The following is a 16,417-nucleotide window of genomic DNA, read 5'->3' on the forward strand; positions in this document are numbered from 1 at the left end:
GGTTCAGTAGAGTTTATCTTTAAAGCTCAATGCTAGCAAAGCCTTACTAAAAGAGTTAAATGGAAAAGTATTAATGTAATGAGGAAGAAAGCAGTGATAACTAGATGAGCGTACAAGATGCAATTTTAATCTAGCATCTCCAGAGTATTGAGCTGTGCCACATGAGAAAACAGAAGCTAACAGCTGCCACTGTTTTTCTTTGTGTTTCAGAAGGATAAACAATTTTCCCTGCTTGGCTGGGTGTACACCATCAAAGCACTGCCTGTTACTATATGTATTGATTTCACTGTTTTATTATGTTTGTTTTGTACCAGAATACTATAATTAAGAACCCTGGTCACATGTAGGGTATTGTTTTTGAACAGTAGAAGATGCATTTGGTGATGCTAATATCGTGAAATATTTTACTGTTGATGTGTGTCTTATACAGGTAAAGGATAATTCCTCTGTTAAATCATCCGGTATGCAGTTCAGTATATATCCCTATAGTCCAGAATCAAACTTTACTGTAATCTGCACTAATTTATGTGTGTGTGTGTATGTGTGTGTATGTGCATATATCCTGAAAAGACGAAAATGGTGAAAAATGTATGAAGAAATACAATTTCGGTGAATTAATAAATTTATACGTTATATTTTTCGTAACCTCTTACAGGTTGACTTGTTTGTTTTCTTGTGGATTTATGAGCACCCAGCTAATTACCTAATTAACCTATGCCACCCGTATGGCTGTTTAACAAGTTCTGCGCTTAAGGGTCTCGCTGAGACGAAACCCTAATTGCAGGATTTCGTCGCGACCGAGCGGCGAATCCCTCGGAGTCACACGCGGGGGGTCTGAGATGCCCATTTAGTCTAAAACGGGATCTGAGTGCAAAAATCGACTTCCTGTTGAGTTCACAGCCGACGCCTGCAATTAGGAGCCGGGAGTATTGACAGTGACATATTTGGACACGATGCATAAACATGTTGTTAAGCGAGGACAAATAAAATTCTCCCGGTGATGAATTATGAATGTGCGATCAATCAGTGGCGCGCACTTCACACGTAGTTTGTTAATTATTGACGTGGCAGTCTTAATCTAAAGTGTTCTGGCGGTTCAACATCAATAATGGCGTAACTGTGAGCATAATGAGCTATCAATTGGAAAAGACATATGGCCGTGTTTGAGATATAAAGGAGGGAGGGGTGCCAGGAAGGTTGTGTTATTTCATAGTCCAAGAATGAAATATTGTCTATAAGTACCGGCTGTATTATTTTGTGTTGGGCTTCATTTTGAAGATTTACTACGAACCAAAGCAAAATGTGACCATTTGTAGTCCTTGTATTAAATTTAATAGCGACTTTGCCATTTTCCTATACATTTTCCTCGTGATTTATTAATTTTGCCCCTCATACAATGTTAAATACAGATATAGTAATTGTTAAAGAGACTTGGAATAAGAAAGCATTTTGATGTATTATTCAGAGAGGCATTTTGAGAGCTCGACGTGACTCTAATCTATAAACCGCAAACCCACCAGGCCTCTCCGACGAAAGGTCACGCCGGTTAAAAGGCTTTTTGCACCAACAAGTTCTTCGTGCAAATAATGTTCTTTGTGTTTAAAAACCTCGCTTTTACGGGCTCCGCATATAATTGCTACGGAGCGTGACTCCCTTGTTTTCACATTGCATCTTTAAGCCGTTCATTTGAGCACTGCTGTAACCGAAGCTTTTTTTTTCTGCATGGGCGAGTATGGCTTCTGACATTTTGCGGTGACTTTAACAAACATCGCAAACGCATGCGGAGGGCTGTACTAGGGCCAGCTGACAGAACCCTCCCGTACCCCCGCGTGACGCATTCGCCACTTTGCGTGCCGCCAGTCGGCGAGCCGGCCAGTCGGGCACTGGCACGGTCCGGATTCGATCCGAACTCCGTGGGCCACAGGGAGGCGGCTTAACCGAATGAGCCACCCAGCAGCCCTTTGCTTCTTCTCTCTTTGTGACTGAGCCGCAGGTCGCGGTCCACACACTGCAGACAGCCCTGGCCTCTCAGCACTGGTTGGGACAGACTGCCGCCCGTCAAGAAAGCGACCAATAAGGTGCCTCAGTCTCTACCATATCCAGTCAGAGTTTGGCTGTGGAGAGGGAGTGGAAGCTTGTGGCAAAGCCAGTGTTTGGTTTGGCCAAGGTGCAGCACCTGCGGAGAGTAGACCTTACAAAATGGAGGGGGTGGAAAAGGTCTCAGTGTGTTCTCTTTTTTTTCCCTAATGCAGCTGTTTTGTTAACCTTACAATAGAACACACTGACAGCCTTTTTTTCTTTCTTTTTTTTTTCGCTTTCATCTTTTTGTCGTGTGTGCGCGCCCGGGCAGCCCAAGCCTCTACCGGTTTGAAGGTCATGGCTATTTAGGGCTGTCAGTCAGGATTATAGCGTCCTGCAGCGTCCGACGTGTTGCCGAAGTGGAATAAGAGGCCGCGCGGCGTGTCCTGATGTAATTAGCCTCCCGATAACCTTTTTGCCCTCTTGTGGTTAATAGCTGCGTTTCGCCTCTGTGACTCACGGGTCTTTCACATTCCGTCCCACCTTCAGCCGGTTCACTGTTTACCATTAGAGAGCGCGTGTGACCTGCGCTACCGCGGCACGGGGAAGCCTGCCCAACTTCCGTCCAATCAAAATGAAAAGCCCACTGTCGGCATTACCGCGTGAGTTTGGAGGTGGGAGTTGTTGCCATTTATTTATTTATTTATTTATTTATATTCCATGTTTTTTCCTCAGTGCTCAGTTGTTGAATGTGTTCAGTCTCCAGTGCTCTTCTTGGCTCAGGTCCCATGAGCTCTCTCTCTCTCTCTCTCTCTCTCTCTCTCTCTTTCTTTTTCTCTCGTTCGCTCCCTGAGGGTTTTTTGTCCTGGGACGCGTTCTCTCGGCTGCACGGATCTGGCGGAGAAACAGGGCCTGTCAGACTGAGTGACAGACCTCAGATCACAGATCAAGCTTCCCTGTCACATTGTCCCGTGGACTACATCACACCAGGCTTAGAGGAGCCCCTCGAACCCAGCGCTGCTCCCTAGTGTTTCTATCACACGGCGGCAGCCATGTTGCTCCCGCTGCCCAATAACACGGGCTGAACGTGCCGAACATGTCAGTCTCCCTTCTTTAAGTGACAGTCATAAACGAGTGCGTGGATGGGAGCCAAAATTAATCGAGCTATTGAATGAAAAGTTGTTTTATTTTTGTAAAAATCCAATTTCTAAGGCCAGCATCTTTTAGTAAATAATTGCCTGTCATGTATGGAGCAGGCCAGGGGGAAAAAATGTTCAGCCAGCACCTCAATATGAACTTTTATCATTTTTCCCAGGGTGCTTTTGTATTGGTTTGCTAATGATGAGTTCTATGATTGTTTTACGTCAAAGTCCCCCCCCCCCCCACCCACACACACACACACCCACACACACACACACACACACACAGTCGACCTTCTTTAGAATGATGGCCCAGAGTGGGAAGGAAAAAAATGCTCTCTGAATTCTGCAACCACAACCATTATTATGACAAAGTGCTTGGGTGAGCCTAAAGACACCGCATGCTCCAATCTCCCTAACATTTGTTATCAGGTAGCTCTTCAGCTGAATATATGTGTGAACCACCAAGTGTAGTTCGCCGTGCTTGCTAAGTTCTCAATGAAGTTATTTAGGGTTGTGGTTTAACGTACACTCGTTGCAAGAAACAGTATGGCTCACAGTGCTGTTTGAAAGTGGCTTGTGGCTCTATAGCCAATCTCTTTGATGAAAGTGCATGCCAGCCATATCTTTCAGTCCATTGGCTGCCTATTAAGCCTTTAAGGTGTAATATCACAAATATGCGATTCGAAAGTTCTTAACTGTACACTCTAATCCTGATGTACAGTAACAATCATTGCTGATAATTCTAGAGTTCTAGAACTTCTAGAATTTTGGAGAGAAAAACAAAACGTTCCAAAAAACCTACTCTTCAAAGACATGAAGGCTTTGAAAAATGAATTCCTTACACTGGCAAGACAAAGCTTAACAGTAACTGATCACAAAATGTTGTTTTGCCTTTTTTGTTGTTGTTGTTGTTGTTGTGGCTGTATGTTTGTACAGGCACTGCAGCTTTGCGACTGCTGAACGGTGCATAGCGTGGCTTTAAGTGTGTTTGTGGGAGCTGCTGATGTGGATGTTTACATGCTAGAGTTGCCAGATACGAGACTTTTATTGCGCTAGTCGCCTGGTCATCAGTGTGCATTCAAGCAAGGTCTGTGTGGCGTGTAACAGATTCTGTCAAAACAAACAAATAAATAAATAATCAAATCAGCTAACGTATGAAGCTGCTGAATATTTTATGGCCATGTTTTTAGAATGAAAGATTAAAAAACAACGACATTTAAATATAATAAGTGTACAGTTTATCAGATATGTTGTTTCCCGATTGTATCTTTCTTTTGTTTGTTTACTTATGTGTATTTGTATGTACAGAGGCAATACCTTGTGAAATATTACTGCTGAAAATTGCTTAGATGGCAACTTTATTTGTTTTGTGAAATGTGAATAATCGTGCTCCAAGCCACTGCTAAGAGTTTAATGCTGGTGAGTGTAAAATGTTGCTGATATTGGCCGTTGTTTATGCTGCCATTTGATGGGTTTTTGCATTACTGGCATTGGCATCAACATTTGGTGGGCAAAAATAAAAGATTGTCATTTTATTTTTGGAACACATCAATTTTTACCGTTAAATACATTTATTTGCACTGATCAAAAGTTAAATACATTTATTGCAGTGATATATTTGCACGGTTTGAAATCTGGACGTGCCAGTGCTGGACTCTATGGTCTGGTTTGTAATCTGGATGAGCCAGTGCTGATTGTGGATGAACTCTATGGTCTGGTTTGTAATCTGGATGAGCCAGTGATGATTGTGGATGAACTCTATGGTCTGTTTTGAAATCTGGATGTGCCAGTGCTGAGTGCAGATGGACTCTATGGTCTAGTTTGAAATCTGGACGTGCCAGTGCTGAACTCTATGGTCTGGTTTGAAATCTGGATGAGCCAGTGCTGATTGTGGATGAACTCTATGGTCTGGTTTGAAATCTGGATGAGCCAGTGCTGATTGTGGATGAACTCTATGGTCTGGTTTTAAATCTGGACGTGCCAGTGCTGACTGTGGTTGGCAGCTCTGTACACTGATGCACAGCTGTGCTTTGGCATAGCCCAAGGACAGGGGAGCTCAGACAGCCAGGACTGCGGGATTGTCTCATCACTCACTAGCGACCCCCTGTGGTCAGTCCTCCCACTGAGCCACGCGTGAAGCGTCTCATCTCCGGTTTGATGACTGTGTTGTGGTAAGAAGCGGTGGCAGAGGTTCCGTGCGTTCTAGCAGGGACTGCGGCCGTGGAATATGACCGGGCATTCCGAAGTGGGATAGAAAAGGGGAAACGCTACTTTTGGGGGGGGGGGGGTGTGAATTGGCACCAATGCCTTTTTTTTAACAATAAAGTTGGATATCAGATATCCAAATGCATCAGCTAAGTACGCTGTACCTCCTTCTTTCATTTAACCTGCACATTACAGGCAGGTTATGGTGGCCTAAACACTCCCCCCCCCCCCCCCCCAACGTTTTGTCACGTATCAGTATCAGTTTAAAGTAAGTGAACTCATTGAATCTACATGCAGGGCCACCTCAGGCTTTCAAACTCTTAAAATAAGAGCTCCCGTACCCACTTTTCCCGGAATGAACGACCGTGACTATTTGCCTTTTTTTGCCGTCAAAGTTGCATTTTGGAATCCTCACAAATTTCACGGTGTATTTAGAAGCTCGTGGATGGATGACTCTCCCCTGCTCTAATTAAAATGTCTGCTGCAAAACGAGACAGCTGACTGACAGAAAGCAATTTCATTTGTTAAGTAGAATTTTGTGGGTGGTTTGGTGTCGTTTAACCCCTTAAGGTGTGATGTCACAAACGTGCGATTAGAGTGTTCTTAAACGAACATTCTAATGCTGATGTAAGAATGCAATTACTGGTAATTAGAAAGCAGTGGAGTTCTAGAACACCAGCTTTGAATTTTGAAAAAAACAATCTAAAAAAGACCTACTCTTGAAAGGGTTGATTGAAGAGAAGGACAAGAGGGTGATGCATCATGGAAAAGCACAAGTAATGTGCCCAGTAAAAAAAGAAAGTTGAATGAGGTGACGTGCTAGTGTTCAATTTCCTGACACTCTCCAACAATGCCCTTTCTGTCACGGACATTTCACTATTATACATCCATATATTTTGTGTCAAAAAAGGTAAAAAAAAAAAAAAAAAAGATTTTAAAGTCCCTGAACCTAATACAGATAGCTTAGCATGATAGTTAGCAAATCTATCTGCTTTAAATTGCTTTATGAGTCAGAACCACTGTGAAGAAAAGCTTCAGTTATTTGAATTCCCATTTCATTTATTATTTTTCATGATTATTTTCCTATCAATTCAGCACTGTTGGTGCAATCTATGAAAGATGTCTGTCTAATGTAATCTGCTTGAATGTTGTTTGATAGAATGTAACAGAGATAGATAAATAAAGAAAAAAACATTCCTGAGGTCAAACTAAGGGGTTGAAAAGGAAGGCCTGGCCTGCAAGGGTGTTGGTCTGCGTGTCTCTGCTTCTTCTGCGAATCGAACGTGTCACAGCGCAAAAAATCGCTCGGAGGCTTAGCGCTGAACGGCAAAGCTTCGCCTGCTTTGATTTTTATCCGTCCGGAGTAATGATTTTTTTTTTTTTGATCAATAACCGTCTTTTGATCAGCACTTGACCCGGTTTTTGTAACGATGCGGCAAACCGTTAGCTTATTAAATTGAACGGATAAGAAGGATTTTTTTTTTTGCCGCAGATCAAAAGCGCCGCCGCGGAGAAAACACCGCTTTTAATGTGAGGAAACGAAAATCGCCGCGAGTCGCGTCGGACGAATCGATCGGCTCGCGACTCGCGGTCTGCTCCCAATGAAAGCCTTGCGCTTGAAGAACGCCCCGCGTGTACGTAAACAAACGGGGTCGCCGTGCCGATGTTTTGTTTTTGATGATCAAAATAATAAATTAAGGCTCCTGCTTTTCAATGCAGCTGGGCGCCTTGTGCCCCCCTCCCACCCGACCAAAGGGATCACGGAGCTTCTCCACCCTAGCTCCCCAGTGGTGGAACGAACTCCCTGCCCCTCTTCAAACCTCTCCCTCACTACCCATCTTCCGCCATTACATTACATTACATTCATTTGGCAGACGCTTTTATCCAAAGCGACGTACAAAAAAAAGTGCATTTCATGGTTGTAGACAACTGCTGAACACGGGTTCAGTAAGGTACAGTACTTATTTTGTACAGCTATTTCTAGCCGAGAACAATGAACACTATTCTGGCCTAACATCTGCAAAGCCAACTAGGCAGAAGAATAAGCTACGGGCCATGGCCTGAAGACTCATCTCTTCAAACTATACCTGGACTAACTACCACCACTCTGTATATCTCACTCTAAATCCACCCCCCCCCCTTTTTTTTTCATGACACTTGTTACATGTTCCCCCATCCCAGCACTTTTTGGTAATTTGTATTTGTCCTAATACTGTAGCTTGTTCTTCTGCCTATTGGGCTTTGCAGAGGTTTAGGTCAGAATCGTGTTCACTGAACTAAACTGTGTTCTTGGCTAGAAATAGCTGTACAAAATAAGTATCGTATCTTACTGAACCTGTGTTTAGTAGTTGTCCATGACCATGAAATGCACTTTTCGTACGTCGCTTTGGATAAAAGCGTCAGCCAAATAAGTGTGATGTAATGTACCGTAATGTAATGCGAGGAGCACTTCCTCGAGCAGCGAATTCGTCGAGCGAAGACGGGGTTTTTCCGTTTCTCGTTCGCGTGGCCTTCCTGTGAGCATCGGTAAATTTTCATGGCAGACTTTCTATTTTGAGGTGGCGACACGTTTATTTTTCCGTACTGTTTACGTTCCCTCTTAGAGAATAGTCGTCTTTTGTTGTGTGATGTCCCCCCCCCCCCCCTCCCCCATGCAAGCTTCGTACTTCAGGTTTTGGAAAACGCAGGCGCGGTCGATCTGCCACACAGGGCCCTCTCTGGAGAGTTCGGGTGACCCTGTTACCCCTTCAACCCAAACGGGACCTGTTTCTCTCTCGAAAAGCTCCAGCCAATAGAACACCATGGCGCCTGTTTCACAGATGCAGATTAAGTCATTACCCAGGATAACTCCAGGCTTTAAAAAAAATCTGACTTTTTCTCAGTTTCATGTAACACACTGATAAGGGGTTTATTACCATGGCAACTTATCGAGCTTCATCAAACGTTCCCCGGAGCAGGTTGAATCTCCATCTTAATAACTTAATCCTGATTTTAATCCTGGGGACATTGTGGGCTATGTAAAGTGTTCTGTGGTTTATCAGATGTGCTTGACTCTATTGTTGATGTATTGTTTAAGCAAGATGGAACACTTTTCCCCCATATATCTATACATTTTTAGTTACAGTATGAAATATATACCGTTTTCCCAATATGGTAAACTATCTTTTTACCGTCTGCTTTTTCTCCACAAATACAGTACTTGTTATTCAGTTCATGACAGTGCAACCACAATGCACCGGTCTATTGCAGATGGTTACATAAACTACTCATATAACTCTGTAATTCACTTACTCTGAACTCTAAATTAATAGGAGCATTAAAACATTAAATTACACTGTGTTCTTCAGTATCAGGCCACATGACAATGTCATTTTTCATTTTGCCACTTCTCGGCTCGCTATGGCCAATTATAAAAACAGTTTCTTTGTTCGGAATAATTTACGCTGCAATTGGAAAGGAAACTGAGTAGGGAAACAAGCCTTAATTTGTCACGAGTGTAAATTTGTGGATATTGTAAAGTCAGCAATATGATAGACAACTTAAGGGAGCACATTCAAATCCATACATTCGTGGGTGTGAATATGACTCACTTGATGAGTCATATGCAGGAAGTCTTTTTTGATCATGAAATTGAAGGTGACAGCAACTGTCACATGATGCTTTTGCTTTAGGTGAATTTATTTTATTTTATTTTTTGTGATTTGGTGTTTGACGCAAAAGCACCAGACACCTGTCTTACATTAACAAGGTCACTTTAATGAAAAACAGACTATCAGGAGAGAAAGTCTTTTCTAAGCGTTTTGTTACCTTTGTAGACAATATTCTGCGAAAAAAATGTCCCCTCACAGAAAATTTCTTTTTATGTCTGATGGTATCAAACCAATGAATTCCTGTCTTTCTGTAGTTCCATGTATGTAAAACACAAGACAAGCAGATTGTTTAACCTGACAAAGACAGAAACAATGTCATTTTTTGTTTTTCAAAGTGAGGTAATTCCACTTTCATTGCTGCAGGAATGAGATCCAGAAGGCCGAGGAGACCTTACGAGTAGATTTGGAGAAGAGAAACTGGAGAAATATCATATTCCATACAGAGGGTCATTATCTGTAAATGACTATTTGAATGCAGTCAGGATGTGTTTTGGGGCCTGGGAGAGAATAATCTGTTCCGCTGGTACATTTGATGATGCTCTCTCAATCCATTTCAGGGCTCGGTTATGGTGAAATAATATGTACTGACAATATTGCGTCTCTGATTTCCATTTCCAAGCTCTCCTGTCAAAAGCTCCCACCTAAAGAATATTTTAGAAGACATACAGGAACAAATAAACTCTACTTCTCCATTTTCACCATCTGGGTCAGCATCATTTCCATTTTAATTCAACCAGTTCAGGAAATTATTTTTATTGCAATTAATAATGGCGGTTCTCAGTCCCTTAAGTGAAATTAATTTTACAACGCTCAGGAACGGTACCATTATATGGTGAATACAGTGTTAGCTGCCATTTTAATTATTGGTGCATGAACCGTGAAACTGAATAGTTTGACAATACCTAATCATGAATTTACTCTCGTTGCTCTTATAATACACTTTTAATTATTTTTAACGTGCTGTATATATTGGTCCCCGTTTCTGAAAGCTTCAAAATGTGAATTATAATTTAATCAAATTGCACATTGTGTCGCAAAGTTGCATGAAATGTGCTCTATAAAGAAAGTCTGATTGATTGATTGATTTGATAACGCGCATTGTTCAGCTGTAAGTTTTAAGCACAGTTTATGGTTTTTTACATTACAGGCATTTGGCAGAGCGACTTACACAACTTTTTACATGGCGTTTAAATTGCGTCCATTTACACAGCTGGATGTATACTTTAAAGCAACGCTGGTTAAGCACCTTGCTCCAAGGGTAAAATGGCTCCTACCTGGGAACCAAACCTGTGACCTTTCAAGGTTACAAGACCAGCTCCTCGTCCGTTACACCACATAGCCACCGCGTTCGCCGGGTTTGCAGATCTGTGCGTTCCTGCGTCTGTGTTTGCCGCTGCAGTGAACGGTGAGTGTCTCTGATTGGACAGGAGAGGGGAGAAGGTCCTCAGAGACGGCCAGAGGTGTGTTCAAGTTCAGCGAACAAGGCGAACGTTTGCGAACTATTTCACATTTTTTTCCGCTAGCTTTGTGTTCGTCGCGAACTTTTGCAAAAATAAGCGAACAAAAATGGACGCTGGACTGAGGGAAATGTTCCCAGATGGGTGTTTCAATTGAAGATGCCGTTAAGTGTGATCAGTCTTTTCAATTATGTTAACGCTGGCCGATGTTATTATTGTTCGCTAGCTAGCTATTGTTTTTTTATTATCGATGATCACAGAAGTGGCTGTGAGTGCAAACGCTCTCGTCGCCACGTCTGTTTGTGTTTAGTGCAAACAATTTGGAATGTTCGTAAAAAGCCGTTCAAATTGAACCGTTCAGAGAAAACACGTTCGCAACGAACGTTCGCCTCCGTTCGCTGACCTTGAACGCACCTCAGGACTCCCGCCGCCCTCACACGCCGCGTCCGAGCGAGTCAAGGCCCGTGTGCCGGAGCTCGTAAAAACCGCCGCTGGCACGCTCGTGTTTTCGCGGGGAAAACGAAAAGAGAGAGAAGGGAAAAAAATGGTGGCCTCTCCAGAAACTGCGCGTTGCATAGGCATCGCAGCACGGGCTCACCATTGCAGCCGGACGGAGGCCTTCTGAGGGGAGTTCGTAATGCGAATGCAGAGACTCTCGGTGCCAGCAAATTGAATTTTGTGTGAGATCAGCATTCTGAGAGGCTAGGAGGGCAGTGTGCTAATTGATTTCATGGGAAGGTAAAAAAAGAAATAAATAAATAAATGTAAAAAATCTGTTGTAAGCCAATTCCATCTAATGGTGTTTTTAACTTGGAAAAAAAATAATTTAAATATTTCATTTAAAAAAATTTTAAGACCACATGCACTTTCATAGTAATGGTAATACAGTTCTAAAAAGAACTTCATGTTTGATCTATTTGATGAAAGACTGCAGTTATGATGTATTCCTCTGTTCAGGGATATGATTGTGCGTTCAGTTTATTAAATGAAAGACTTAACATGTACCTTTATCCAAATCAGTATATTGGACCAACCTATGTTATACCTCTAATACTAATAACACGAGGATTACATCAAAAGCATCAAGCATGCTCCTCCACACTAGCAACATTGGCTGTACCTCAGTGAAATTTATTTATTTATTTATTTTTTTTTTTAATTAGCCAGATTTGGAAAGATTTGGTCCAATTCGCTAACTATGTACAAGCATGCTCATACACAGCCCCAGCTGCTGGTTCAGGAGAGGGAAGACAACTCACGGCTCTCCTCCCAAATACGTGGTGTCAGCCATTTGCTTCTTTTCACACTGCAGCCCCTGCCAAACACACACAGAGCAGAGGTGGGGGAGACCCAATCATACCCGTGCTCAGTGAGCCAGCCGCGGGCGCCGGAATTGGCCAGCGGGGGTCGCTCAAGCAATGAACACTGGTGTTCCCGCTGAACAAATTCCTCACATATATATCTTGGATGATGTGAATCCAATTGCTCCCCTTGAGGGACAGCCAGCCACAGTCAGCGCTGGCACGGGTCGGATTTGGTCAGAGACCGGGGTGCTCACTCACACACCACAAGCGGCACTTTTACGGAGTGAAATACCCAGCAGCCCCCGTCTCGCAACAGAGCAATAAAGCAATCTCGGGACTCTCAATTCCTTCGCCTGGTGCACCATCGAGTTATAAAGAACAACACGGAACATTTTGTAGCTCTTCAAACTGCGATGTTCGGTGATAAAAATGAAAAAAGGACTAACGCCGCAGAGCGACTTTTAATCGATTTCCTGTGATCGACAACGGGCGGACACGGTGAAATAAAAGCGCCTTTTGGACAAATAAGCCGAGAGGTAAAAGTCCCTTCCGGAGAAAAACGGCTGAAAAACAGATCCCTGTCAGCGGACGGGGATCTGTTAGTGATTAGCCTCCAGGTGTTGCCCCCGGCTACGGTGATCAAAAAAAGGTAGCGCTTCCTCACTTGAACCATATCCCCGGCAACGACAAAAAGCAGGCCGCACGCCGTGACGACATTTTAAAACTTTAAAGAAGGGGTCGCCGAGTCACCGTTATCTCTTTGACGGAGAGGCAGAGGGCGCTGGCGGGCGGGCGAGCGAACGAGCAAGCGTGCGGGGGCCAAGGTGGGGCGAGAGATAGGCGTCCAGCTGCAGGTGCGCTGATGGAACTGGGGTGGGGGGGGTTGGCCACCGAAAAGGCCGGCGCCCCCCGCGAGAGGGTGGTCGGACCGGCGGGAGAATATTAAGTGGTCGCCGCCGCTGCCACCACCGCGGTCTGCGGGCGCGGTGTGCTCCAGCTCCGACTCCAGCGCTGACAAGAATGATAGCTTTCATTTGCATGCTAAAGCTGCGGCTGTCCCCCCCCCCCCCAAGATGGATGAGGGGTCCCCGCCCCATCCTTCACTCCCGCGCGGCGCTCCTCACACAATGGAGAGGCGAAATTAAGCAGGGGGCCGAAAAGATAAGAATTTTCATAACGTACAATTTCCCCCCCCCCCCCACTCTCCTTGGATTGAAGGTTATGTCCAGGGCTTCTCTGTTCTTCCTCCCGGGTTGAGTAGAATAGACTCAGCAGCGCCGCACGTACGGGCCTGCACACAGGGGGAGCTCTGATGGCCGTTTGTGTGTGTGTTTGGATGCGTGTGTGTGTGCGTGTGTGAGTGTGTGCGTGCGTGTGTGTGTGCGTGAGGGTGCGTGTGTGAGTGTACATGTGTGAGTGTGTGTGTGTGCACGTGGGCGTATGTCTGTGTGCACGTGTGTGTGTGTGTGTGTGTGTGTTTGTGCCTGTGTGTATGTGTATCTGTGGGTGTGTCTGTGTGAATGTGTGTGTGTGAGAATGATCTATACATCATGGTCTACCTTTAGATCACGGTCACCCCTAAACATACTGTTGCCCATTTAATTATGTCTTCCTCTGTCATTTGTATTCTAAATATGTTGTTGTCATATATATTTCACATTCATGGTAGTTTAAAATGTTTAGAGACCAGTGCGTATATTAAAATCGCATCCTGAGTACATTTACAATGCAAAAATGTGTGTGCGATAAGGACTGTTTATTCCTGTCCCCAGTGGAAAGTTAAATATGCGATAATATCATAGAAATGACACACATTTTAATATCAAATGACATTGACACAATTTTGAATTTTAAAAAAATGTTAATGTTATTTTTTTCAAAATTGTAAAAACGCAGCCCCAGTTATGATCATTTTATATTGCCTTTTGTGATTGTACTGAATATATACTAAAGTATTTGTTCTCAGAGAATCAATGTCTCTTATAAGATGAGCCGGTTGCGTAAGGAAGATTGACAGGGGGGAGCATTATTATAATCGTAATAGTTTTTTTTCATTTTAGTGATGTGTTCTGCATGCATTTCGATATGATGCCCGCAGTAGGAGTATTACATGGGACCAGCCTCAGAAACCTGAAGCAAGGCTTCACCCAAGCCACTCGCGTGTCCGTTGTTTTTGTGGTGAAGTAATTCAATCAAGCACTCTCTCTCTCTATTGTCTATGACCTTTGACCTTACTCTGTTATATGCATTCATACCGCCTGGTTCTGCATGCGCATTTTAATGCATGCTAGAGATTTAAATGCGCAAGTTGCGTCGGAAAGCTCAGCTGCAAAAAGCCAAAAAGGTACGTTCCGGAACACTCGCGTTGCTAAGCGCTTGGCACTGTTGCGTAACTGCAGCGCGATGCTTTATGTAATTGAGCTGGGGGACCTTCTGTATCGTCGGGGTGGCCTGTTATGTTGGAGCCGACTCCTTCATCCCACGGCCTACCGGCGGTGGTGTTAATAGAACACTCCTGAGAACGAAAGTGCTTCTCATTTGCACCATCGACTGTGGAGCACACTGCGGTCCCTTGTCAGCAGCATGTATCACTGCCGGTGTGTGTGTGTGCGCGTGCGCGTGTGCGTGTGTGTGTGTGTGTGTGTGCGTGTGTGTGTGTGTGTGCGTGTGTGTGTGCGTGTGCGTGTGTGTGTGTGTGTGTGTGTGCGTGTGTGTGTGTGTGTGCGTGCGTGTGTGCGTTTGGCTTGCCAGTCCGGTTTTCGACTGGAATGTCTGGTTTTGAACACCCCGTTTTGAAATGATCCGGTCGGGACCAGACAAGGTAACGTCAGGTCCGAGGCAATTGATGGAAGAAATGTACTGGTAGTTTGTGTGGAATTATGAATTATGAATCACACCCCCCCCCCGTCCCATCCCGTCCCGTCTAAAGACCACAGTTCTGAGCTCCCCCACCCCCAGTCTGATAGCTCCTGTGCTTGTTTCGCGATTACACTGCCAGCTCTGTACATGTTGTCCAGTTTTGACAAGTTCTAAAATCTGAGACGCCCTAGCATGCGTGCGCGCGTGCGCGTGTTAGAAAGAGCACCATTTATTTTTTACTCCCATTGCCAAAGTGTGAGAGGGATTGAGAGAGACTGAAAGCGATATTGAGGGAATCTATTCGCCTCTTAAATAATGTGATGAGAAAAACGGGCTGATAGCCCTTCAGTACTTTTCCCACTTCATTCATCGTGTTTTATCTGGTTTGATAGCAAATGTGAACTAAATCACTGGGACAACTGTAATGCGTATAATGTCAATTTTAGAACCAGGAGAAATGGAGTTGATCGTTTCGATGATTTGACCGCATCCAAGGTCCCGTTCCAGCGCTAAAATCACTGACTTGAGGCCCCCGACAAGTCAGAACTCCACGGTGGCTTTGTTCGCGACGCGACGTCTGCTCTCACGATGGGTCCTCCTCTCTCACGCCTGGCTTCTCTTTTTCGTAGCTCTCCTCACCACCCGGCCCCCCAAGGTCCTGTTCCCCACGGAGAGGCACCCGAGTCTCATAGACATCCAACCGGGTAAGTCTCCCCCCCTGGAGGGGGGACTCACTCACTCGCTCGTCGCTCTGCTTGCGGTGGATGAGACGAAACTGGTGGCAGCCAAGGGAGCTTCCTCATCGCTTGCGTCCGTCACTGCGCCAGCCATCTCCCTCTTACCACTGACTGTGGGGTTCACAGTTCACAGCCCGGCTTTTGCTTGGTTATGTCCAGAAGTGCACTAAGTGGGGTATATTACAGATGTGGAAGTTCCTGGGGTCAGAAAGTAAAAGTCGTCTGTCGTGTGTTCTTTTCACCCATGAACTCAACCAGTTGATGATTTTACTAATTAGTTCTACATCCTTACTGAGGAATAATCCAGTAAATCCAGGCAATTGGGACAAAATAATAGGGAGGACTTTTACTTTCTGAACACGGATTTTCCACCTATGTTATATTAGCATACCTAAGTTCACTGCCACTCACAAAAGGCAATTGTTATGTTATTATGGTAATGTGGTATTTGATTGCAATGTGGATTATTGACAAACCTAACTGTGGATCTGTTTCTTGTCTACGCTTTAGACATATATTTAGAGAAACTTCCAACTTCTCACTTGAGAGTCACTTTAAGTGTCTAAGTGCCATGCCTAATTCCTACTGTGTGTGTGTGTTTTTAGAAAGGTGTCTAATGACTGGGTCAAAATAATTAAGAAACTTCATATCAGCCTAATTTGCCCCAAGATTAATTTGCTATGCATAAATCTGGGAGCTAATGAAAAGTGCAATGCACACAATAATTGTTTCTCGGGGAAACAGGGTGCTGGATTCCCTCGGTCCTCGTTTACATATTTAATTATAAGCTTGTTCTAACCTGAGGGAAGTACTCACCAACAAACACAAATCTCTCAAACATGGAGCCATTTGCATAACTGGATGGGATTCAGACCGAGCTTTCTTAGGCTTTTTTTTGCGTCTACAGCTAGGATAGGTTTCCCCGGTAACCCTCGAGTCAACTGTAAGGATCTGACTTGATGGTTCCATTAATGGATTCTCAAATGTTTCCTTGAAAAAAAAAAAAAAAAAAAAACAGATTTGCCGCACACCGGAGGAAATGGC

The 16,417-nt window shown here is 44.1% G+C and overlaps 1 protein-coding gene across 4 annotated transcripts in view; it reads left to right on the plus strand.

Moving 5' to 3' along the window:
• Nucleotides 1–16,417, plus strand: part of il1rapl2 (interleukin 1 receptor accessory protein-like 2) — a 324,225-nt gene that overhangs the window by 259,943 nt on the left and 47,865 nt on the right. For all 4 annotated transcript variants that reach the window (XM_064329375.1, XM_064329376.1, XM_064329377.1 and 1 more), the window contains one exon: nucleotides 15,266–15,340. In XM_064329375.1, coding sequence (XP_064185445.1) covers nucleotides 15,266–15,340 — 75 coding nt within the window. The remainder of the gene's footprint in view (nucleotides 1–15,265; nucleotides 15,341–16,417) is intronic.

This window comes from Anguilla rostrata, chromosome 3, assembly GCF_018555375.3.
Source record: "Anguilla rostrata isolate EN2019 chromosome 3, ASM1855537v3, whole genome shotgun sequence".
Lineage (NCBI taxonomy): Eukaryota > Metazoa > Chordata > Actinopteri > Anguilliformes > Anguillidae > Anguilla > Anguilla rostrata.